This window comes from Erythrolamprus reginae, chromosome 1 (assembly GCF_031021105.1).
Source record: "Erythrolamprus reginae isolate rEryReg1 chromosome 1, rEryReg1.hap1, whole genome shotgun sequence".
Taxonomy (NCBI): Eukaryota; Metazoa; Chordata; class Lepidosauria; order Squamata; family Dipsadidae; genus Erythrolamprus; species Erythrolamprus reginae.
In genome coordinates, this window is record NC_091950.1 from 381,110,259 (window position 1) to 381,136,225 (window position 25,967).

General features: G+C 39.3%; 2 protein-coding genes across 5 annotated transcripts in view; both read right to left on the minus strand.

The window, feature by feature from the left end:
* Positions 1 to 201: 201 nt before the first annotated feature.
* GPR75 (G protein-coupled receptor 75) lies at positions 202 to 5,450 on the minus strand. Of its 2 annotated transcripts, none has more exons than XM_070741630.1 (2): positions 5,121 to 5,450; positions 202 to 2,632 (listed from the first exon to the last, which is right to left on the minus strand). In XM_070741630.1, the coding sequence occupies exon 2, from the start codon at positions 2,553 to 2,555 to the stop codon at positions 906 to 908; it is 1,650 nt and encodes a 549-aa protein (XP_070597731.1). In that variant the 5' UTR covers positions 2,556 to 2,632; positions 5,121 to 5,450; the 3' UTR covers positions 202 to 905. The 2 variants fall into 2 exon arrangements, with proteins under 2 accessions (XP_070597731.1, XP_070597721.1); XM_070741620.1 differs by lacking the exon at positions 5,121 to 5,450 and adding an exon at positions 4,808 to 4,870.
* Positions 5,451 to 8,427: 2,977 nt separating this feature from the next.
* PSME4 (proteasome activator subunit 4) overlaps positions 8,428 to 25,967 on the minus strand; it is a 98,339-nt gene continuing 80,799 nt past the window's right edge. For 2 of the 3 annotated variants that reach the window (XM_070734736.1, XM_070734737.1), the window contains 4 exons: positions 24,191 to 24,346; positions 16,317 to 16,479; positions 12,638 to 12,771; positions 8,428 to 11,812 (listed from right to left, as the gene is read on the minus strand). In XM_070734736.1, the coding sequence (XP_070590837.1) occupies positions 11,678 to 11,812; positions 12,638 to 12,771; positions 16,317 to 16,479; positions 24,191 to 24,346 (588 nt within the window). In that variant the 3' untranslated portion in view covers positions 8,428 to 11,677. The remainder of the gene's footprint in view (positions 11,813 to 12,637; positions 12,772 to 16,316; positions 16,480 to 24,190; positions 24,347 to 25,967) is intronic. The other variant, XM_070734735.1, reaches the window with a different exon arrangement.

The window sequence follows — 25,967 nt, forward strand, 5'->3', positions numbered from 1 at the left end:
TTAGAACAGGGCTCTCCAAAGTTGGCAACTTTAGGATTTGTTGAGCTACAGTAAGACATTTAAGACTCTAAGGCAAAGGTCTTCAAACTTGGCAGCTTTAAGACTTGTGGACCTTTACCTTAGAGTCTTAAATGTCTTACTCTAGTAGGAAAAGGCCTAAAACTGAAGGGCTACAGTTATTCAAAGTAAGGAAAAGTTTAGTGGTATAAACCAAAAATTTAGTTTATTATGAGACAATATTATATCTCCCAGCACTCCATCTTTGATTCAGTTTCTATTTTTGAAAAAGTCAAAAGGGTTCAGCTAAGTAAATGTCAATAACATGAGGGGGAATCACGAAATAAATCCCACTGGATACTAGATTTTATAACTTATTTTTATATTTGTACATAACTACCATAACTATCATCTGCAAAAAAAAAAAAAAATCCAATGCTAAATCAATAATAGACATAAGTCTTAGCAGAAATCATTTAAAAAGCAGCTTTATAAAACATACATTTTCAAGCACTCACAATTTAAACTCTGACTCAATTATAAAACACAAAACACCTGTGATTCGTGGTAGCAGAGATTTTTTTTAAAATGATCTTTGGGTTATAATACTGTAGACACACAGAAATTTTTAAGAAAGAGAAACACTGCTAATGAAACGGAAGAATATGGGATTGTAATTTGCAAGACACATATAGAATTTAGAAGCCTGGCTAAGGCATGAAGCTTGCAATCTTTCCTAGTCTAGCTGCTGCCTGACTGAAGCAAAACCAATTTAATGCATGAAGTGGCTGAACATTCATGTGCATGCAATAGCGATACAATATCATTTGGATGACTCATGGCACAACTTGCCAAGATAGGATAGCCACCATTGTGGTAGAACATTGGACACTGCCGGCTCCCACCAGCTACACCAAGGGCACTGGTATCTGCTTAGCAGAAGTACTGTCATAATCTCGCACCAAGTCATTTGTTGGATGATAATGCATGGCAATGTAGGAGTTGGCATATTTGAATGGTGAGTTTGTTGGTTGCAAGCTGTTGGGAGTGCTCACTTCCTGAGAAGGGCAGCTGTTATAAATGCTATAATAAGGTTCAATGCGGGTATTCATGGGGGTGGAACTACTCTGCCCTCCTCCATAATGATAATGGCCAACAGAAGCCTTAGGACTCAGCACACTTTCTTTAGAGCGACTAGGGCCACATGCTTGATCCATAAACTTTTTCTGAGGCTTTGGAGACAGCATATAAGCTGAGTTGGTCTCATGATGAGATGATTTATTTCTGTTGGCCTCCAGACCCCCTTTGCCCACAGCTTGAAGCCGTGTTTTCTGTTTACAACAGAAAAAAACAAAGGCCAAGTACTGTATAAACCAAAGGACCCTTCTTCTTAAACCAGCACTGCTACGGGAATATATAAAAGGATTCAATCCAGACTTTAAAAAAAAGAGTGTAAATCCACACAGTTCAAATTGATAAAGCACAATACCATTGTTTCTAGACAAAACATCTTGTATCAAAGATATGCCCAATGGAAGGCAGCAAACTAGAACAGAAAGGACAATAATAATGCAAGTCACCACAGCTTTAGAGTCCTTGGCCGTGGACAAATTAATCATGGACACCAACTGGAATCTGTTGGCTGTAGATGCAGAGAGCTGGCCAAAGTTCTTCATGTATGCATGTGTTTGGATGTGTTGCAGCTTATTATAGTTTTGGTTTCTATACAGAGCTGGCACAGTGCACTGTACCCCATCAGCACAACCAGCAGCAAGTGTTCCAACAAAAGGATGAGGCCTGGAGGCATCAACTGTGATGATGGGGGGACATTTTCTCACTTGGGCATTTTTCCTCAAAGCTTGCGCTATCGTGATATAAGAAATTAAAACCACTGTCACACAGCAGATAAAATCAATAACATATAAGTAAGGGATGATCTTTCCCTCACCACTGATCAGGCTGGAAATAGGAAGGCAAAGATGAGATTTATGGGTCCTCATGGTGGCTAGAGTGGCCAGAGTAAAGCTTGTAGCCCAAAGGAGCAGAGTAAGCAGTAGAGTGCAAGAGAAGGAGGCAGTCCGATTGGGTTGCTTCCCTAACACCATGCTTAATCGGTGAAGGGCAATAACAGCCACTGTCTTGAGGGACATGATGATAAATCCAGAGCTGGTAAGGTGGAAGGTAAAACAGAAAGCATTGGGAATACCAGCTGCAGAATCCAAAAAGAGAGCAAAGGTGAACATGGGGGTAGTCACTCCACAGATGAAAAGGTCACAGAAAGACAAATTCAGGATCATAAAATCAAAGTTGGTCCTGAATTTCCGGAAAGCTGGGTCAAAGAAGGACAAAAAAACAATAAGGTTGCCATAAGAACCTAAGCAGAAAATGACAGCCAGCAGAAAGGTACACGTAACTAAAGTGGCTTTGTGGATTATCTCCTGGAGATCCCCTTGGAAAGAAAAGGAGTCATTGCTGCCCCAAGATGGTGAAGGCAGTTGTGTTGAGGAATTAGAGCGATCTGTCCATTTTGTTTCGTCCCACTCCGTCAGGTTCATCATCACAGAAATTAACCTGCTGATGTCCTTCAAAATTGTGAACTTGGCATTGGTTGTTTGAGGTGCATACTTGCTGAGACCTATGTGTACAAATACAACCCCCCCCAATACCAAAAATTAGTCAATAAATATTAAAAGAGTTGCTAGTTGCGAGTCTACAGAGAGGGGTGGCATACAAATCTAATAAATAAATAAATAAATAAACAAACAAACAAACAATTTGTTTTAAATCATGTATATCAATAGCTGGGCTGAAATAAGTTTATCAATTCTATTATTTCAAGCTAGCCCTTAAATATATAAAAGAGACTGACATTTGGTAACTTTACAGAAAATGGATTAGGACTCATATCCTACTACAACCACGCCCATGCACACTTTAATGACAAGTGTTGTTTAAATTTCAAAAAGTAAGAAATATTTTACATATATTTTTAAAATTGCCATGTGCTGTTTTCCCACTAACATAATATGACTTGAAGGTAGAGTTATGTGGTAAAAATAATCCCTTACTGCCCATTTATACTATCAAAGCAACAGTGCCTCCCAATCCTTTCTTCAGGGGAAAATAATTATTTGTATTGTTGTATTAAAGGATGTGCTTTGATGTAGAAGATCTGGCTTCAGTTTCTGACAACTTTAGATAATCTATGATTAAAAGAGTTGTATCCCCCAACCCACATGGAAACATCTCATGCATTAGTTTGGAAATAAAATGAACTCTGGTCATACTGGAAACCAATGATCTGGATACAAAGAGAGGCAGAGAACAAACAACACACAAAATCTATGTGCATGGCATTTTGGCACCTGAGGGAGAAGATCCCATCTAAGTTTCTCCTATCAGCAAAAAATTTAAAAATAATGAATTCAATAAAAAATAATAATTTACTATCATTTAGCTATACCCAGTGAACTCTTAAAATATAATAATAGTAGTAATAATGACTCTCTCTGACTCTATGGTTTGTAACAACTAAAGCAATTGGAATAAACTCAATAAAAGATACATATAGTGAGGGGTTCGCACTCTGCCAGTCTGTTCTCACAGCTCTACTACACAATAGCAGATCTCAGGGAACACCTTGTTCCAGAGGGCAGAAACTGCTACTGAGAAGGCATGATTCCAGGATCCTAAGAAATAAAATTGTTTAACTGAAGGAACCCTGAATGTGCCAACCCTGCAGTGTGCAATTGGCAAAGAAGATGGAAAGAGATTTGAAATAACAGGCTCTTTGTCATGTAGAGCTATATATGTAAAAACCGCCAGCAGCCTGGATTGCATCTGGAAGCAAACCAACAACCACTGTAGCTTGTGGAGTAGAGGTATTACATGGGCATATTGAAATATGCCTATTATTGTTCATGTTGTCACATTCTGTACCAGTTGAAGCTTCTGGGTGGTCTTTAAGGGTAGCCCCATGTAGAACATGTTGCACAAGGTAACTAGGTCATGAGTGACTGTCTGAGGGCTCCTCACAATCTTGTAAAAGATGTAACACACAAACTAAATAGAGTTGCACTAACATCCTGGCCTTTATATATACTGTAAATATAAATTGTTCTAAAATGAAGTATAAGAATGTCCATGTTAAAACTACAATGAAATGAGATAGGAGAAGGTGCTTTTTTCTCCATAATATCTAAAGACAGACCATTAAATACAAGTCCTGACCAAGACTCTCTGAAACCACAGACTAGATAACAGCTTCCAAGCTGATACTGACATCTTGGTGATAGGAACAGAAGGAAGTGTGAGACTGGAATGACAGGGCTCAGTCTGAAAGGGCCAAAGCATACATATGGAGCCAAGATGTCTCCTGGCCCAATATTAAGACGTGAGGAACAAAGCACGTTCGTGGGAACTGGAAAGGCTGTCTCTGGGCACAGAAATAAATGTCTTTGACCAAAAATCATGCCCTTCATTTCAACTCTTGGTTTGTTGAGAGCTATCGTTGCAGTCCCAAACTTGGCATTTTATTTCAGTCACTCCTAGCCTAACTTACAGGAGTGGTTATTTAATTTTTTTAAAAAAATAACATTGCAGAAAAGACCATATAAAGCACTAGGATTTCCTTCTTCTTTTCCTCCTGAGTCCTTCCTGCTTTCTGATTGTTTGCTTGCCTTTAATTATTCGACTAGATAACATCAAAATTCTCCTATATTGGTTTTAAAAAATTCTATATCATGCTTCATAAGTATGCAGCTGTCCTGATTTAAATGGGATTCAAGCGGGTCAAAATTCTCAGAAGTACCTTTTTCGGCCTTTTGAGAAAGAGGGTAATAATAACAACCTTCTTTCTCGTTCTTCCTTTCGCCTCTTCTGTATGGCTTATAAGGAAAGCGAGGGGCCTAATCAGAAAAGAAGGACTAGCGCTTTTCGAATACGGTCGGACCGCTCGAGCTTAACCCGCCCGGCCTCAGGTGCTCATCGAGGGAGCAAAGGACGCGCGGCCTCCTTCGCCGTCCAGGCTAGGGCGCCCTATAGGCGCTCCGCTCCACCCAGCCACCCACCGACCCGCCGGAACGAAGCCCCTCCGTCAGTCCGCGGACCGGCCCTGTCCTTACCAAGCGCGGGCTTCGCGGAGGCAGCCGGGACCACGCGCTTTGGGCGTCAGTCCGCCTCAGGGGCAGAAGACAACCGCAGTCGGGGCTGCGGCTGGCGGAGGGTGAAGTCATCGTCGGCGGGAGGGAGAGGCTCGACGACCCTCCCGCCTGCCGGGTCCGCCGTTTCCCTTCTGCCTTTGGGCCCGATAAAAAAAGCAGGGAGCGGGGTCGGCGCTGCGAGCCCAGGTGCGCGCGCCAGCTAAAATGACGTCGCGCTTCTTATTCTTTTTTTGCAACGCGTGGGTCGAAGGCGACGGTCCCCCTCAGGAGGTGTCTTCCCCCTCCGTCTCCGCGTCCTCGGTTTAACAACCGAAACCGGGTGGTTGGTTCCCAAGAGCTGGACGGCCGGCAATGGCACATTTCACGCAAGCGCCTTGGCCTGAGGAGAGGCGCGGTGGAGCCCCGCACTGCACAGAAACGTCGCCGCAATCGGAGTGCGGTGCATGTCTCGCTCCCCTTATGAAAACAAGCTCCCTTTCCTTTCCTCTCGGGGAATCCCTGCTCTGGAATTGTGGCAGGTCAAGCGTCTGAGAAGCGGTGGCGGATGCTGCTGAAAAGTAACATCTGCTGGTGGTTGTTTATAGATACCCAGAACAGCACGAGACCAGCGTGCCTATTTTTCTATCTCAGGAGTCTCCAACCTTGGCAACTTTAAGCCTGGCGGACTTCAACTCCCAGAATTCCCTCAGCCAGCAAAGCGTATAGATACCCAGAGCAACCGAGATCAGCGTGCCCATCTTTCTATCCAAGGGGTCTCCAATCTTAGTAACTTTAAGCCTGGCGGACTTCAACTCCCAGAATCCCCCCAGCCAGCAAAGTGTATAGATATCTAGAACAGTGTTTCTCAACCTTGGCCGCTGGGAGATGTGTGGACTTCCATTCCCAGAATTCCCCAGCCAGCTCTGGTCTCATGTTGTTCTACTGTATATCTATAAGCTCTGCTGGCTGGGGAATTCTGGGAGATGAAGTCCACGCATCTCCCAGCGGCCAAGGTTGAGAAACACTGATCTAGAACATGAGACCAGTGTGCCTTCTCTATTCCAGGAATCTCCAACCTTGGCAGGACTTCAACTCCCAGAATTCTCCCAGCCAGCAAAGCTTATATAGAACAACACGAGACCAGTGTGCCCTCTCTCTATCCCAGGGGTCAACCTTGGTAACTTTAAGCCTAGTGGACTTTCTGGAGAGATAAAGCAACTGGTTTGTTTTTTTTCCTTTTATGAATTACAAGCTATACCTGTTCAAGTCAAAACTGTGTCTGTCTTGTAGCAGATCCTCTACTGAAGGAAGAGACACAAATCAACCTGGCTATCTTTTTCATAGTAAAGCTAGGTACAATGTACTAGGAAACCAACCTTAAGACCTAGCGGTGGAAGTGGCAGCCATGGAAGCCATTTATATTTTCCTAAGTATATTAAAATAATGTGTTGCAGGCACAGGTATGGGTGTTCTTCCTTAATGTACATCTGTAGTTATTGATCTGTGGTTATTGTCAGCTCTAGTGATGTGACCAGGGAGGAGGACTTAGAGCAGGTGGCAACATATGAGCTGCTCCCCCTTTGCCTCTCCCATAAGGTGAAATTTGGACTTACAATTATTTTGCATCTGACCAATTCCATCTTTTTTCAAAATTGATGTGTTTTTGTCAGGGCCAAATGTGATCCTGTTCTTGTCCTGGGAAATAATAGTTTGAAATTTCATCACAAGCAGATGCTCAACACAAAAAGTGTCCTCTGTGTATCATGATGCATAAACTTCCAATCGGGAAGGTTCAGGAATACATAGGAGCTGAGAATTCTTTTTACTCCTATTATAGGGTTGATCCAGTGCTATTGCCATGTATGGGGAAAAAGAAAAATATGAAATATTTCCAAAGTCTCCTCATTTTATCTCTTTTTTGCTTACAAGTTAAAGTGTAGCTACCATGTCTATGTTTTGTTCAGAGGTAAAATCTCTGGAATGACAAAGCTGATTCTTTTAAAGCAGGAGACAGATGTTAAATCTCAAGTCATATCCTTTTATGCATAGATGGATTGCCAATTAAATCCATTATTAGGGCGATTTTATATAGCCTTTTTGAAAATGTTTGACTCACACAATTTGTGTTTTTGTGTCTTAACAAAACTATGTTGTTTCTTATTCATACATATACTGTGTCATTGACAATCACATTGTTTTAAGCATTGTTGTTGTGTTTATAACTATATATTGTTTCACTTTATGGTGGAGAAAAATAAAAATCTTATACAAAAAATCACATATTTCCTCTGAATTAATATTTTTCTCTCGCTAAAACAATCCTGAAGTGATCTCAGTGAAATGTTTCCTAGAAGAAGATGGAAGCAGCTTGTGATGTTCAAAACCGAAGTATGAGTTTTCTTCTTAATGGCAGTAGTGTCACCCATTTGGTTTCTTAGTTTATCATAATAACATAGCTTTGAAAAATAAGCTTCCAACATTTTGAATTGCTTCCCCAGAGCAAAGTGACAACCAGCAAAGCTTGAAATTTATGAGACATTATTCAAGTATGAATCAAGATTCTGGAACGAAAATTGGCACAATTTAGACATCTTTTTGTTATTGGAAGTTATCCTACTCTTTTCCTAAGAACCAAGTTACCAAAATCAAAATTGTATGCTAAAGGAAAAACAACAAATTTTCCACATTTTTCCTCTAAAAATGTCTAATTTTAAAAAGAAATGTGATTATATGTGCCCATTTTAGTTCTAAACCCAAACTGACAAGATTTGTAAAATGTGAATAATTGAAACAAGTACTTTTATTATCAAAAGCCGGAGTCCCCAACCCCTGGGCCGCAGCTCACTACCTATTTGCAACTGGGCAATGTAATTGGCATACGTTGAGCTGTGCACACTGGCCTACTGTTCTCTTAAGTTAAGCTGTGTGTGCATATGTGCGCGCTAACCCTCCTTCATGTAGCTTGGTTTTTCTATCTCCCCCCCACCTCTGGGCTGCCCAGCTGCAAAGATTGAGGATCAGTGTCATAAGCCATACCATGGTTTCCAAACTTCTTTTGGAATCTCTTTTATGAAGAGCACCAATACAACTTTTAAAGTACTGGATCTACTTCTCCAATACATAAGACCCCATGTCCTTTCAGAACTAAAAGCAAACAACCCATCATTTTTGTTCAGGAGACTGATTAGATCCCAGTTATCCTTGTTAGAGATTGTTAGCTCCTATCCTAAATGAAAACATTTATTTTGAGAGCATACACTGAACGATAAACATGCCATGCACACCCAAATTTTTACAAAAAATTTATTCAGCTTTCAACTAAGTACACAACTGAAAGTAAGAAGATGCATTTGGCACTACCCTATACATGTTATTTCTTCATTGAGTCTCGGGACATGCTGTCCAGGTTACACTGCCATGTTTGCTTTGCCAATAGGCAGATGATTTAAAGGCTTATTATATTCCTTTTAAACAAAGAAAAAATACAGAGTGAGTGTATTTTTCAAGTTTGTGTTGTTTTTGTTTTCTTAAAGGGGAGAGAGATTTCAATTGTATTATTTACCATACATTAAAACATACCAGGATAGTAGCAAGAGAAAAAATATTGGTAAAAAATCAATTGATTCACTAATGATAAAAGAATATTAAACCCAAAACTAAATATCTTCATTAATGAGAATCAGCAGTATTATAAACCAGAAGAAATTGACATTTGAATTGGATACAAAAGCTAAAGCAATATTTTAACATTGAAAAGTGTGAATCTTTACAAGATAAATTCACAAATGGATTATGTAAAACTTTTGCAAACTATACAGTACTTTGTCAATGCAATGCCTCTACAATTTATACAATCTTTTACATGTATGTAACATGTATTGAACATGTTGTGAAGTAGTGAGTCAATAGCTACCAAAGTCACAAATCAAAAAGGAATTTGATGGGGACAGGTACAGTACTTCTGTATTTTAATGTAACTTAAATATCTGTTCCAGCATGAGACATAGAGTGAATGAGGAAAGGTGGGAGTTATCAATACAGAACATTTTATTTTAACCCTATAACCAACGGTCTTTAACCACTCAGTATTAACATATATACATGAAATAAAACAATAGCAAATATCTGTTGTTGTCCATGGGCTCTACTAAATTTGGAAAAATGTAAGCTGCCACCTACAAAACCAGGGAAAGTTAAAGTTCAGTACCTGGATGAAGGATCTTATTGAAAATCTGGCCATGAAACAAAAATTAACAGTATGGATTTTGAAATTAAAATTTGAATGAGAACTGAGCACAAAGCACTGCATAGCTTGATTTTGTATGTGAGCTAAAAAAGAAAGTAAAAATCTTTTTTTAAAAATTGGGATGGTATTACTACCTACACTTATACCCAAGGGTATTATGAAGAGTTGGGCATGCATATTCTTATAGGTTGTGTGCCCAGTTATTCACCTGATATCACTAAACAATCCATTTACATTTGAGAAATTGCAATATTAGCCATTCCATAAGGTAGAATTTATCTAAAGTACAAGACACTTGCATGGATGTATGAAAGAAAATCACAATTCTCTTATTCATGCAGAGACTTGTTACTATGCCAGAGCTTTTTTCTTCAGTTAAACAGAAATCTAATCTTCTTCAAGGGACATACTATACACACTCTGAAAAAGGATTCCAAACTTAAGCCTCTGAATTACCAAATCCAAACATTCAGTAAGTTAAAATTTAATTTTTTTAATCTTTACAGAAAGGAAGCAGTCTCTTTTTTTTTCTGAGACCCTGAAAGAGACAGATAATTTGACAATGACAAAAGCCAATCTATTTTCAGCAAGAACAAAAGTATTGAAGTCTGGATTGGAAATCTGTCATCAAAATAATCTATATATCATTTTACTTCCCAATTGCCAAGGAAGATTATCAACTTTCCTGTTCTTCAGAAAGTTGATGAAGTTTTGGGTATTTTATGAGACAGCATTATTGTAAATATCTCTCAGTATGAGCAATTATTTTAAACAGTCTTCTTTTGGTAGTTTGAATCCTTGGACACATATTTCTACTACATATTTCTGATTTTAATTTGTGTGTGTGTGTAGTTTCATTGACTGGAACTACCTATACAAACTATAAGCCTTGAAAATAAATAAGAACTAAATGATAACATATGAGTTTATGTATTTACAAACTAAATTAATTTTGATTTATTTACTGAAATGATAAACATTATCATGATTGTAAACCACGTCTGTACAATGGCAAGCATGTCTCTATTCAATTCAAAGTTCATGAAAGCAAGAACTCTCCAGTTTCGACCTCATATGAGGTTCTTCCGTTGTTCCTCCTCTGGGGTTCCAGATCAATGAATATATTTTACACATGGCAATTCATTAAGATAAGGATTCTCAAACTTTGCAATACCATAATCCCTTGAATGATAAACAAGTTTGTTCAACTTCACACATGAGCTAAAAACAATGAGTTAAATAAAACTCTTTTGATTGATGCATCCCTTTTCCAGATTACTAGATTCTCAGGTTTTGCCATCTTCCCAATGCTACTGGGCCTTTTCTTCTGACTTTACCTGTGCAAATCTTTAAAAAATATGACCCCTTTCCAAGTTGCTTGAGACCCCTGTGGGACTGCATTTGAGTTGAGAACTTCTGTATTAAGAGAATAACAAGTGAACCAGATTGCCAGTAAAATCAGTGCAGTTGTTCTTCATTATATCAAGGTCACATCCTACCACATGCAAACACAACGCAGTGCTGTCAAAACATTATCTAGACTAGTCTCACATAAAATGTAAATATGGTGTGACCCCCATTTAATCATCACATAAAGTAAATATAATGCAAGATGAATGTAAACAGATTTCAAGACAATATACTGGAAAACTAACAAAATATATACATGGAGATTCTCAATCATCCAGATCACGGGTGCTTTTCAAAAGGCAATAGGACTGTCTTGGTTTCTACCACACAGTCCTTTCAGCAGTTCCAAAAAGGTTCTACACCCATTTGCATGCTGATTCAGGTCACCCTGAGGGTACAAGTAAATCTCCACATGGACTCAACAACTCTTAAGAGTACTAACAACCAGATGACAGCAAAGAATATAAATTCTTCTATTTCCCACCATTCAGTCCGAACTGAAAGGCTTCTAGGACGAGAAGTGAAATGTTTTCAGGGGGAAAAACCCAAGAAAGTCTAGTTGCCTTTTGAAAGGCACCTTTGGGATAGCAAAAATTATGTTTCAATGTCTTTGACACCTACATCCAATACATGCCCCTTCTACATTTATTTTTTTCCAATTTAAATCAAAAGGGTATTTTAATGTTATATTTTAAAACAAGAATTCTAAAGAGATTTTTATATGAAGGAAGGAAAAGGCCAGACAGTATTGGTTTCATTTAATGAGTCTAAAAATTACAAGGCACTGTTTGAAAGGTGACATTTTGCTATGTCAAGCTGGATATCAAGAAGACCATTCCAAGATAGCCCAAGGGTACAGATTTTACAATACAGTCTCACCCTTCTATGCATAATAGCACGGTGATACCAAAAGATCTGTAAGGACAAGCAACTGGTCATCAGTGAATTGTTGCTTATGTTGCTGCCAATTATCATGGTGAGTTCTCCGGAAATTGGACAATGTTTTTTTTACTGTCATCTATGTGGGGGAAAACAGAGAGAGAAAGATCTAGGCAATGTATTCAAAACAACTATAAACTGTCTTATTCTTAAGCTGTGAGATTCAGCTTTATAAGTGTAAATATATTATTCAGAATTTTGTTCAAATGTTTCAGGTTATAGAGAAATGACCAAATCTATAATTCCAAAATATAGTTTGAAATACTTGCTTTGTTACCCTAAATTTGAAATGAAACATTATTTTTATATAGTGATTAAGGACTTGTGTTCATTATAAGTATTTCTTTTTAGTCTATTCTATGAATTGTTACATGTGTACAGTTTAATTATACAAAAGTTTAACAGATATGTACAGCTACAAATTTTTGTTTAGTACTGTGTTGTTTTATGGGAGAGAATTATTCCTAATCTTCAATGCCCCCTTTTTCATAAAATAAAACTAAGAGATTATTATCAGTATCAAACCAAACTGGCTCTGTAAATGAGAAAGAAAGAAAGAAAGAAAGAAAGGGGAAAAAAAGAAAGAAAGAGGGAGGGAGATAGGGAGGGAGGGAGGGAAGGAAGGGAGGGAGGGAGGGAGGGAGGGAGGGAGGAAGGAAGGAAGGAAGGAAGGAAGGAAGGAAGGAAGGAAGGAAGGAAGGAAGGAAGGAAGGAAGACTATTGAATAATTTCTGTTTTGATTTTTATTACTAACATTTAGTTAAAACAAAACCACCCAAATAGCTAGTACCCATAACAGAAGTTTTCTAGCACTAGACTAAACAGCTTCTTCTCAAAAAAGGAAGGCATTTAAGAGACCAAACTTCAGCATAAGAATTCCAACAATTGATCAAATGAATCATACCTCAATAGGCTGAGGATCATTCAGATGCGCACTAAGATCCATCAAAAGTTGAGGCATCCACGTGGGAACATCATAAGGACTGGACAAAATACATGCACTAAGTCCAAGCACACCAGCATGACGTTTAACTAAATCTGCAAGAAAAAAGTTGGTCATTCTTCCATGGGCAGCACAAATATGAGACAAACTCCTTCTATCTATGGGATAGAGTGGATTTTTACCAGTTCTCTCTTTTTTCTGAAGCCCTTTAAACCACAGTCATGAATACACATTTACATGGTTTTGGGGACTATAAAGGGATGCAAAGAGAAGGTCGCAAATCACAATTACATGATTGCAAGAGGCTGCGACTTTTATAAATGTGAGCTGCTTGCAAATTACCTAATATAATCTTGTGTTTACAGGGGTGGTACCTGGGTCATTACTTTGAGGATGACATGTTAGTCACTTTTCTGAGGCCATCACAACTTCAAACTATGGTTAAATGAATAAAGTAGAGTAGTATTTCTTAATTTGTTCCGTGACGAGGTTCGTAAAAAAAAAAAGTTCATAAAATGAAACAATGTTTCCCATAGGAATCAATGTAAAAGCGAATAATCTGTGCAAGCCCATTAGGAAAATCCAAAATATTAAGGCTTTTTTTTTTTAAAGGGCAGGCGAACGAAGCTGAGGCGAACAGAGTAGGGGGAGGAACAGCGAGAGGTGGCAAGAGGTGGCAGTCACAACGAAGCAAGGTGAAAAGAGCCTCTCTTGAGCTCCACGAGTCTTTGCCTCCTGTTTTTGTCCACCCCACTGTGCTCATTTCCCCCACACCTTTCTCCTTTCTTGAGCTCCATGAATCACTGCCTCCCGTTTTTGCCCACCCCACTGTGCTCATTTTCCCCATACCTTTCTCCTCTCTTGAGCTCCATGAGTCCCTGCCTGTTTTTGTCCACCCCACTGTGCTCATTTCCCCCACACCTTTCTCCTCTCTTGACTTCCACGAGTCTTTGCCTCCCTCAGGTCGCTCGTTCGCTGGCGTGCAGGGCTGGAAAGGCGATCGCTCTTCCCCAGCTGTGTCTACTGGAGCACCGTAGGGCAGCGCTGGCACAGCTTGGGGAAGGAAGGGGCTTTAGGAGGGAGTGGAGGGGTTGATTATAGGATTCTTTTCCTCCTCTTCTTCCTCCTCCTCCTCCCATTCTCCCCTTCCTCACCCTCCTCCTTTTTTTCTCCTCGTCCCTCACCGGCATCCAAACGACCACCCCCGTCCTCCTGGATCTGTCCTTTCTGCTGCTGAGATACCCCCTTTGCTTGCCTTAAATCCTGCTATTATAGTGCCTCCGAAGCCAAGGGTGGGGAAAAAAAAGAGACTTGGCCATGCAGTTTGGAAGGGGGGAGTTTATCGCTGGGATTCAAAGCAGCGCCGGCAAAAATGAAAGGAATCCTAGCGAGGGGAGCCTCAGGGAAATCCCAGCAATGCAAGAACGGGTGCTTCGGCTGGCAACGGAAGTCTGGAGATGGGGATTCCCAGCGAGAGGAGGCTCAGGGAAATCCCAGCGCTTCGGGGCATCCCAGCGGGTTTGTAAGGTGAAAATAGTTCGGAAGAAGAGGCAAAAAAATCTTAAACACCGGGTTCGTATCATGAAACGTTCATATGAAGAGGGGTTCGTAAGACGAGGTATCACTCTAAATAGAGGACTACCTGTAATTTCTAAAACATAGGTTAAATTGTGCATTTAAAATTATTACAATCTAATCCAATGCAGATGTGCCTGCAATATACAGTGGGGAAAAGTCAGACACCAATTGTGCAAATTCTTCCACTTAAAAAGATGAGAGAGGCCTGTAATTGACATCATAGGTAGACCTCAACTATGAAAGACAACATGAGAAAACACATCCAGAAAATCACATTGTGTGATTTTTAACGAATTTATTTGCAAATTATGGTCACCTAAAAAAAAGAAAGATTTCTGGGTCTCACAGACCTTTAACTTCTTAAAGAAGTCCCTCTGTCCTCTATTCATTACCTATAGTAATGGCACCTGTTTGAACTTGTTATCAGTATAAAAGACACCTGTTCACAACCTCAAACAGTCACACTCCAAACTCCACTATGGTGAAGACCAAAGAGCTGTCGAAGGGCAGCACAAACAAAATGGTAGCCCTACACCAGACTGGGAAGACTGAATCTGCAATAGGCAAGCAGCTTGGTGTAAAGAAATCAACTGTGGGAGCAATAATTAGAAAATGGATGACATACAAGACCACTGATAATCTCCCTCGATCTGCGGCTCCATGTAAGATCTCACCCCATGCGGTCAAAATGATCACAAGAATGATGAGCAAAAATCCCAGAAACCACATAGAAGGACCTAATGAATGACCTGCAGAGAACTGGGACCAATGTAACAAAGGTTACCATCAATAACACACTATGCCACCTGGGACTCAGATACCACAGTGCCAGACATGCCCCCCTGCTTAAGCCACTACATGTCCAGGCCCGTCTGAAGTTTGCTAGAGAGCATTTGGATGATCCAGAAGAGTATTGGAAGAATGTCATATGGTCAGTTAAAACCAAAGTAGAACTGTTTGGTAGAAACACAACCGGAGGAGAAGGAATGCTGAGTTGCATCCAAAGAACACCATACCTACTGTGGAAGTATGGGGGTGGCAACATCATGCTTTGGGGCTGTTTCTCTGCAAAGGTTCCAATACGACTGATCCGTGTACATGAAATAAATGGGGCCATGTATCATGAGATTTTGAGTGTAAACCTCCTTCCATCAGCAAAGGCATTGAAGATGAAATGTGGCTGGGTCTTTCAGCATGACAATGATCCCAGGCACACCGCCAGGGCAATGAAGGAGTGGCTTTGTAAGAAGCATTTCAAGGTTCTGGAGTGGCCTAGCCAGTCTCCAGATCTCAACCCTATAGAAAACCTTTGGAGGAAGTTGAAAGTCCATGTTGCCCAGCAAAAGCCCCAAAACATCATTGCTCTTGAGGAGATCTGCATGGAGGAGTGGGTCAACATACCAGCAACAGTGTGTGCCAACCTTGTGAAGACTTACAGAAAATGTTTGACCTCTGTCATTGCCAATAAAGGATATATAACAAAAGTATTGAGTTGAACTTTTGTTATTGACCAAATACTTATTTTCCACCATAATTTGCAAATAAATTCATTAAAAATCAGACAATGTGATTTTTAGGATGTGTTTTCTTATGTTGTCTCTCATAGTTGAGGTCTACCTATGATGTCAATTACAGGCCACCCTCATCTTTTTAAATGGGAGAACTTGCACAATTGGTGGATGACTAAATACTTTTCCCCCCACTGTACTATTTCTGCCACACAATTGAGTTCCCTTGCAGAATCCACTCTTCTTTTGTGGTTTGACCTAAATTCAATGCAGCTCAGTTATGTCAACTGTCCCTCTGTTTCCATTATTTAGGGAGCTTCAGATTGCTCCCTGTTCTTCCCAATGATAATCTCTACTTCAGATTCCCCTTTCCTGTGACCTGGACTGCACTGTATGTCAGAAATAACTGGCTGACTCACTTATGTAAGAACAGATAGTTTTCAAATGTTATGCACAGAAAAGTAGAAAATAAGTAATCAGAAAGTTGAGGTAGGACCTTTCTGACAAATCTATTCAGCATGATTTACACCTTCCTGAAGGAACCTCCTTCTTACCTGCAGGGGGAATGGTATCCACTACAGTACTGAGGTCTCGTTTTCTTCTCTTTGGAAGTCTCATCTTACAGAGCTGCTCAAAATGAGTCTGCATAGGGTCATCAATATCCAGGAAGTGGCACTGGAGCAAACCACCCAAAGTGGTAGCAGCCATCTCTCTCACCTAAGATCAAATAATAGCACTAAGAATAACAGTAAGGGCAACACTTTTCATTATACAGTGTTCGCTCGATTTTCATGGGGGATGCGTTCTGAGACCGCCCGCGAAAGTCGAATTTCCGCGAAGTAGAGATGTGGAAGTAAATACACTATTTTTGGCTATGAACAGTATCACAATCCTTCCCTTAACACTTTAAGCCCCTAAATTGCAATTTCCCATTCCCTTAGCAACCATTTAAATTATTACTCACCGTGTTTATTTATTAAAGTTTATTTAAAAAAATATTTATTAAAGGCAGACGAAAGTTTGGCAATGGCATATGACGTCATTGGGTGGGAAAAACCATGGTATAGGGAAAAAAACCCACGAAGTATTTTTTAATTAATATTTTTGAAAAACTGTGATATAGACTTTTCGCGAAGTTCGAACCCGCGAAAATCGAGGGAACATTGTACCCTAAGTCAGTATTTCTCAACTTTAAGAGGTATGGGCTTCTGTTCCAAGAATTCCCCAACAGCTGGGTTGCTGGGAAATTCTGGAAGTTGAAATTGATTTAGCAAATCTTAAAAGTTGCTAAACTGAAAAACACTGTTTTAAATGTGAGAAAGAGAGTGACAGTATTGTATCCTGGCATTATCACATGTATGCTTTGTGTACATGTCATTGGCAAAGTCAATGTTCACTGAATTAAACAATAAGACTCTGAAGTTTCTCCTCATGAGACAATAGCCTCAGGATCACAAGGAGAGTTTCGTTTAAATTCCAATGAATAGAAAAGGGTATTATGTTAAACATAGAATAAGGTTGGAAGGGACCTTGATGGTTTCCTAGACCGACCCTCTGTCCGTAGCAAAAGATCCATGGCAGCAATTATGATCTTAGCATTTATTTGGACACGGTCTGGATTTGAAATTCTGACACACAGGGCAAAGTTGTAACATGGCCTGTTGAACCCCATGTGCTGAAAAGAATAAGCAGGCAGTGGTCTTTAGTCTACCTTACACGTGAGTATTTATAGCACTGTGATGTCTTTTGAAAACTCCCATAGAAGGTGATGAACACAGAAAGTGTGTTGCATACTGGCTTTTGTTTGACTATGATTATTATTATGGCATTAAAATGGCATTACAGAACATAAAATTATTATAGAAAATAATGTAAATAAAATAAGTCTGTGTTTATTCCATTGTCAAATATGCCTGGAAGTTAGTAGCAATTTCACTTTTAGCTGCATCAGAAATAAGTTACTAAGTTGCAAAATCTTCATTTGGGAAGCCTTGTAACTTATACTTAACGGTACAATATTCATATAAGAAATGGATTTCAGGATTTCGTTAATGTCTGCTAATTCATTGTAGGGTTATTCATTTATTCATTCATTCATTCATTCATTTATTTATTTATTGGATTTGTATGCCGCCCCTCTCCGTAGACTCGGGGCGGCTAACAACAATAATAAAAACAGCATGTAAATCCAATACTACAACTACTAAAAAACCCTTATTTTAAAAATAATCATACCTACAAGCACACATACCATGCATAAATTGTAAAGGCCTAGGGGGAAAGAGTATCTCAGTTCCCCCATGCCTGACGGCAGAGGTGGGTTTTAAGGAGCTTACGAAAGGTGAGGAGGGTGGGGGCAATTCTAATCTCCGGGGGGAGTTGGTTCCAGAGGGCCGGGGCCGCCACAGAGAAGGCTCTTCCCCTGGGTCCCGCCAAAAGACATTGTTTAGTTGACGGGACCCGGAGAAGGCTCACTCTGTGGGACCTAACAGGTCGCTTGGATTCGTGCAGCAGAAGGCGGTCCCTGAGATAATCTGGTCCGGTGTCATGGAGGGCTTTATAGGTCATAACCAACACTTTAAATTGTGACCGGAAACTGATCGGCAACCAATGCAGACTGCAGAGTGTTGGTGTTATATGGGCATTTTTGGGAAAGCCCATGATTGCTCTCGCAGCTGCATTCTGCACGATCTGAAGTTTCCGAACACTTTTCAAAGGTAGCCCCATGTAGAGAGCATTACAGTAGTCGAGCCTTGAAGTGATGAGGGCATGAGTGACTGTGAGCAGTGACTCCCGGTCCAAATAGGGCCGAAACTGGTACACCAGGCGAACCTGGGCAAACGCCCCCATCGCCATAGCCGAAAGATGTTTCTCTAATGTGAGCTTTTGATTTTGATTCTATGTAATTTAAGCAAAGCTGGCTGAGGAACTGTAGGAGTTGAAGTCCACAAGTCTTAAAGTGGCTAAGGTTGGAGACCCCTGCTCCAGAGTTATATGTGAACAAAACTTGGACTCTTGGTAGCCAACCTGCACTTACAATCGTACTGATGAATTCCAGGTTAGTCCCAACTGCAACTGCTCCTGCCAACCTGCATTCATAGACCTGTACAAACCTACATTCTGCCACCTCAGCTCACCTTCACCATTTTCTTGCTCTGAGTGTTGATAAGGCATGCTGTAGGGAGTCAAAAGAAGTCCCTGAGCAGAGAATTTAGAATCTAATTTGACGGGGATAGTTTGAAGTAGGAAGAGAAATTTTGGAAGTACGTTCATCTTAATAATTGATATTCTTCCTACTAATGACCATTGTAATTCCCCCCATTTTTCTAAGTCTGTTTTGTTTGATTTGCCAATTTTGTGTTCATATGTTACATATAACAACAGCTGCAAGAATTGTCTATGCGCAAAAATGCAAGGAATCGCAAATACCCGCCAAGAAGTAGGTTATTAAGAAAATATATGAATGCTCAGATATGGACAAATTTACAATGGAATTATAGCATCAAAAAGACTCGGATTATTACATTACTTGGATCAAATGGTATAAATGGACACAAAAAAGAAATGCAAAACAACAGTAAAGGAGGGATGGTAGAATATAAAAATGAATGTGTATACAATGTACAAAAATATAATGTATTTATATTAATAAGAATTTATATTAAACCCAATAAAAATCATTTTTTTAAAAAAAGAAGTCCTTGAGCAGCAGCACACCGGAACATCCATTTGCAAAAAGCTCCTGGAGTGCACTGTGCCAAAATGCCCTCTTTACTATACTCGTAAAGACCAGCCCGAGACTGAGACTAGAAAGGACAATAGAAATGAAACTGCACTTGCAAGCAAATGCACTTGGGGAAAAGGAATCCTCAATCTGAGTATTGCATTGGCAGTTCTGTGTTAGCAAAAACTTCAGAAGAGAAGGATTTCTGACAGTCTCAAAATGGGTGAGCAGTGTGGTCGGGCAGTAGGAAAAGCAAGTAGGATGCTTGGCTGCATAGCTAGAGGTATAACAAGCAGGAAGAGGGAGATTGTAATCCCCTTATATAGAGCGCTGGTGAGACCACATTTGGAATACTGTGTTCAGTTCTGGAGACCTCACCTACAAAAAGATATTGACAAAATTGAACGGGTCCAAAGACGGGCTACAAGAATGGTGGAAGGTCTTAAGCATAAAACGTATCAGGAAAGACTTAATGAACTCAATCTGTATAGTCTGGAGGACAGAAGGAAAAGGGGGGACATGATCGAAACATTTAAATATGTTAAAGGGTTAAATAAGGTTCAGGAGGGAAGTGTTTTTAATAGGAAAGTGAACACAAGAACAAGGGGACACAATCTGACGTTAGTTGGGGGAAAGATCAAAAGCAACGTGAGAAAATATTATTTCACTGAAAGAGTAGTAGATCCTTGGAACAAACTCCCAGCAGACGTGGTTGGTAAATCCACAGTAACTGAATTTAAACATGCCTGGGATAAACATATATCCATTGTAAGATAAAATACAGGAAATAGTATAAGGGCAGACTAGATGGACCATGTGGTCTTTTTCTGCCGTCAGTCTTCTATGTCTCTATGTTTCTAAATAGGAGATTAGGTGGATTTTGGCAGGGCAAGAGTTAAACTAAAGAGTCCACTAAAGCTGACTGCTAGATCTGCAGGTCAGCGATTCAAATCTCATCACCGACTCAAGGTTGACTCAACCTTCCATCCTTCTGGAGTGGGTAAAATGAGGACCCAGATTGTGGGGGCAATATGCTGGCTCTGTTAAAAAGTGCTATTGCTAACGTGTTGTAAGCCGCCCTAAGTCTAAGGAGAAGGGCGGCATTTAAAAAAATAAAAATCGAATAAATAAATAAATAATTTCCAACATGCTTCTCTTGCCTGTGTTTTGCTGTTTTCTTGACTTCTGGATACAATCTCATAGAGGATAAAGTAGCAGGCTGAAGAAATGCAAAGCACGGTGAAGTATAAGTGAGGAGTGACATGAGGAGTGAACAAAATAAATAGATGCCAATGTTAGCTCAGCTGGTTGAAGGCTAAGGTGCTCTGCGGATAGGATGGAAAGTGCACAAAACAAAATTTGCTTTCGTTTGAAAGATGGTTAGGGTTGTTTTTTCCTCTTCTGATAGGTGGAGAGAAAGAATCAGGGCAGCGATAGGCCGGCTCAACAGAGACTGATTGAATAGTGTGTGGGGAGGGCAATCACACCCAAAGAAGCTTCAGGGTCCAGAATCTTCACTCCAGAAGATTTCTGGCACACTGTCATTGAGGGACTAGTTTCAACTTTCTTTTTCCACAGCAAAGCTCAGCCCAGGATGGACAGACCTTATTAGCAGAGGGAGCAAAAAACTGCAAAGGTGAACTGAGGTAATTGAGCACCAGGAAGGCAGAATCTCAGAGTGCAGAGCAGTAAGGCAACTGTGGCTAGGACTGGGCTAGGATGGCTTGAACTTTCAAGGGCATGGTAAGGAAACCCCAGAGCCACATGATTCTGGGACTGTTTGGTATCCTGCAAATCAGGATGCAAGGCCACCAGAGGGTATAGATAGGCAGATGAGGGACTTGGAAACAGTCCCTTACCTTACTGAAGCTCAAGGCTGGGAGAGACTGGAATGGCTTAAATTGGGGTAGGATAGATATTTGTTTAATGACTTGCAATTCGTAACTAACAACCCCAACAGGGAGTGTTGATATGTCATTTTAACTTTCATGGTCTTGCTTTTACAATAGTACCAAGTTATGATGGCAATCTAGGTTCCAATCATGGTACCAGGTACAGGTAGGCTGCCATCTTGGTGCAATTCTACAAACTACTGTATATATAAATCCAACAAGGAAATATAATGTAGAAGATGCTTCATCACAACATTTTGAAATGTGGTATGGTTCTAAGGTCCAGATAACATAGCAAGAATGCAGGAGCTTTGTTATAGAAAGTATTACCTAGCTTTCCCTAAGATAACTTGTTTTTTTTTTAAATGCATCTTTATATTTGAAGTAAGGAAGGTTATTGAGACTAGAAGACAACTTGCTAACTAATGTTTAATGTTTACGAAATTTAAATATTAATACACCTCTCTGAAAATCTTTTTTGCTCTCAAATATAAGTATGCATTTACATTAGTCATCCAAAATCCAAAGATCTGAGAAAGTGATGGAAAACGATTCTAAATGATTAACTTCAAAATGTAAAAAACCCCAATTAAATGGATGGGTAGGTGGCAAAGATCAGCCGAGAAACGATTTACACCCTACAATTGCGACAAAAATCTCTAATTTATATACAAAATAACAGAGATACAATACTAGGGTAGTGAATCATCATCATATTAGATCTTGCCTAAAAGGAAAGAAAAACAAATTACAACCTCTGTATTACAGGGGTTTCTATGGCAATGTGATTATTAAGATGTTACACAAAAGCAAGTGTTTTAACAATTTTACATTTATTTCAAAATTTACCATGTCCTAAGTGGGCAGATTAGGCTGTCAAATTTGTACTAGTGGCTGTCCCTGTATAGTAATGGAATGAACATAGGCAGTCCCTGCTTAATAACCCTAATTTGAACCAGAATTTCCAGTGCTAAGTGAAGGTGTAACATTGTTAGGTGAAACATTATATTCCTACACTGCTTAGTAATGGCAGTTCCAGTAGTCATAGGCCAGGATCATGCTGTTGTTAGGCAAAGACCTCACACTTCTTGGGTCCTGTCCGGCTCGCTTCTGCTTCAACTCCTCCAAATTCCCTATCTCTACTACATCTCTACCAATTTGCCTGCCTTGCACTTTGCAACTGCTGCCCAGAGGTGAAAGTCTTCTTCCTCCTCCTGCCGGCCCAGGGTCCAGGTGCTGGTAAGAGTACAGTCTCGGGAGGCATGTGGCAACACGGCAGCATGGTGAAGTTTAGTGTGCTGAAGGGGACCCATTGGATCTGAACAGGGTGGTGAGCAGGATGGAGTCAGAGGATGAGTCTTGTTTTCCACCACTTGGGCAAGGAGAATAGCCCGCAGGCAGGGGCGGGTTGCTCTTATCTGAATACTGGTGCGCTGCATGCGCATCATGACAATTCACACATGTGCATGCGCACTACGCTCGCCCATTCCCACCACACAATTTTGCTTCCGTGCATGCGCACCAATCAAAGAAATGCCAAAATTGCATGCGTGCTCAATTTTGGAAAGAGCCTACCAGATTATCTAGCATTGGAATAAGAAATGAATATTTCAAATTTCAATGTTACTTATATATTTGTTTCCCCCGAAAACATTTGACATTCATAAAGTATGATGGCCCTACATGGATAGATATTAACACTTTGTCAGAAGCAATAGTGTTATTATCACAGTGATAAAATTAAGCACAATTATAAAACCAGATAAAAAATATGGAAAACTATAAAACTTTTACATCAGTTTGAAAAACAAAAGGCATGAAAAAAGGACCGGAATTATTGAATCAATTTCTAATTATCAACAATTGCACAGAAGATCTTGCATTAATGTTGTACTCTTATTTTATTTATTTATTTTGACTATGTTCCTTTAGAAGGGACTGCACTGAGAAAACTGCTATATCTCCAATTCCTATTTCATACAACATTTTGTTATCTGGTATCAGCAGGTGGAATGTGATAAGCAAGAATATTTCATCTAACTATATAATAATTAACTATTATTGATACTAGTACAAAGCAAAACATATCAAAACAGGTGTATAATATATACTCAGTATATATTAGGCATAATAATATACTCAGTGATAAGTATCTTTAGTCCACTGTTTTCAATTCTCATTTAATTGGAGTTAAACATATATTTCTTTTAAGACTTAGTATTCACAAAAATATATTTTTTTAAAATCTAAAACATAATGGATCGTAAAGGAATAAATGTATGGAAAACTTTTACTGAGCAATGGAATTGTTAAAATTGTTATGAACTATCATTTAGGAAGAGCAATAATAAGAAAATATTGGAATACTATAGCATGGTCTGTGTTTAGTTTAGAAACATAGAAAACTGACAGCAGAAAAAGACCTCATGGTCCATCTAGTCTGCCCTTATACTATTTCCTGTATTTTATCTTACAATGGATATATGTTTATCCCAGGCATGTTTAAATTTAATTATTGTGGATTTACCAACCACGTCTGCTGGAAGTTTGTTCCAAGGATCTACTACTCTTTCAGTAAAATAATATTTTCTCATGTTGCTTTTGATCTTTCCCCCAACTAACTTCAGATTGTGTCCCCTTGTTCTTGTGTTCACTTTCCTATTAAAAACACTTCACTCATGAACCTTATTTAACCCTTTAACATATTTAACGATAATACTTTAAGCACCCGTATCATGTCCACATTTATTCCAAATAAAATTTTCAAATTGTCAAAAAAAATAAAAAAATAGGAGCACAAGAATGTGTTCACCTCAAGCTGTTCATCTTCTAATAGTTTTATAACCAGCCATCTGATGTTGTTCACAGCTTCTTCATTGTTTAAGAAGATAAAAAGATTATAAAATACCATAGACTGGAGGTAGGTTAGCACAGTAAATCGAGCATGCCAGGAATTACTCTTTGCAATCTATAAAAAGATAAAAAGAGGCCAAAATAACAGAACCACAGAAATTAGAAAAATATAGAATACAGCCTAAATCAAACTGTTGACCATGTATGCAGAAAACTTTCCAAAATTATTTCAGAATTCATCTATAAGAGTTTATGGTTTTTAAACATTTTGTAGTTAATATGCTTGAAATTCCAAACATTTTTTCATTTCATAGTTTACTGCTAATTTCTCTCTCCTCTACTTGTTTTCCCCTCCTTCTCAAAGGCTAAGTGTAACATTCAACTATTGCACACCTTTGCTCTGCTCTCCTTAACCTGCAACAGTGTAAGAAGTACATCCCCCCAAACATATAAACTACAATTTACTTTATCTTTCAACATATTTTCCCTTCCTTTGGCCAGGTTGAACTTGTTAAGATAAGACTGCTTACACAGATAGTCTACAACTTACAAGCTGCATTGGAACAGGCAACATCACTGCTAAGTCATGCAGCCATAAAATGATATATCACATTATCACAATGTCTTATAATGTCAATTTTGGCTGCAATCATTAAATGAATCACCCATGGTCATTAAGTATAACTTCGGGAGACTGTGATTTGTGATATTGTTAGTTTCCCCATTGACTGTTTTTCAGAAGCTGACTGTGAAGGACACAAATGGGGATCACCTGACCATGGAACACCATGACTGTCATAAATGCATGACAATTGCCATGCACCAGAATTGTGATCACATGACTGTGGGGTCTTAAATCTTCTTTTTAGTACTGTCATAACTTCAAATGGTTGCTGAAAGAGTAATTAGTAATAAGCAAGGACTCTATCCTTTAGAATTAGACTTATTAGGTCGTTCTGTTTCCAAAAACTAGGGGACTGTAAGGTCCTTGAAGGCTTTCCTGAGGACCTGATAGGATGGGTCAAATGATGCTTTGGGCATGTCCAAGAATGAACAAGTGATGTATGGATTGCTCCTTTATGGCCTCTCACTCTGTTGATTCTGGATTCTTGATCTTCTGAGGTAGTTCAGGGACATGAAATGCAAGAAGGGATACATAGAGTAGGGGTGTCAAACTTGCGGCAACACATTGTCCCATGATGTATCACATCTTTCTCCCCATTCGCCAAAACTGGGGTAGGTGTGGTCAACTCATGATGCATCTGGCCTGGGGGCTGTGAGTTTGACACGCCTGGCCTAGAGTGTTGTTGGAGACAATTGAAGAGCAAATCCAACTCAACACTAGAACCTATTTTGGGGATTACTATCATGGCACCTGTGATAAGTAATTGTCTATGGGTTTGTTTAAAATGACCTACTTCCTGTTGCTAAGGACAACCTTTTTTTTCAAAACAGATTTGACACTTCAGTAGGGACATGTTTTTCCTTTATTCAACTAAGGGTTGTCCTTTATTTTTATATTTTTTTATTTTTTTATATATTATATAAGTTTGTCCTTTGTTCAACTTTTTTCAACTAACTTTATTCAATTCAACTAAGTGAATTGCTTCATTCCAGTCAGAAAAGATTAATAATTTTATATTGGGTTACTCATATAATAATAATTATATTATTATAATTTAATATGTCCCAAACTATTCACTGAGTTACAATCTCATTATCACAGGAGTCTATGA

What these genes read in the sequence shown, in the direction of transcription:
- GPR75 (XM_070741630.1), bottom strand. Translation starts at nt 2,555, where the DNA reads ATGATGAACCTGACGGAGTGGGACGAAACAAAATGGACAGATCGCTCT.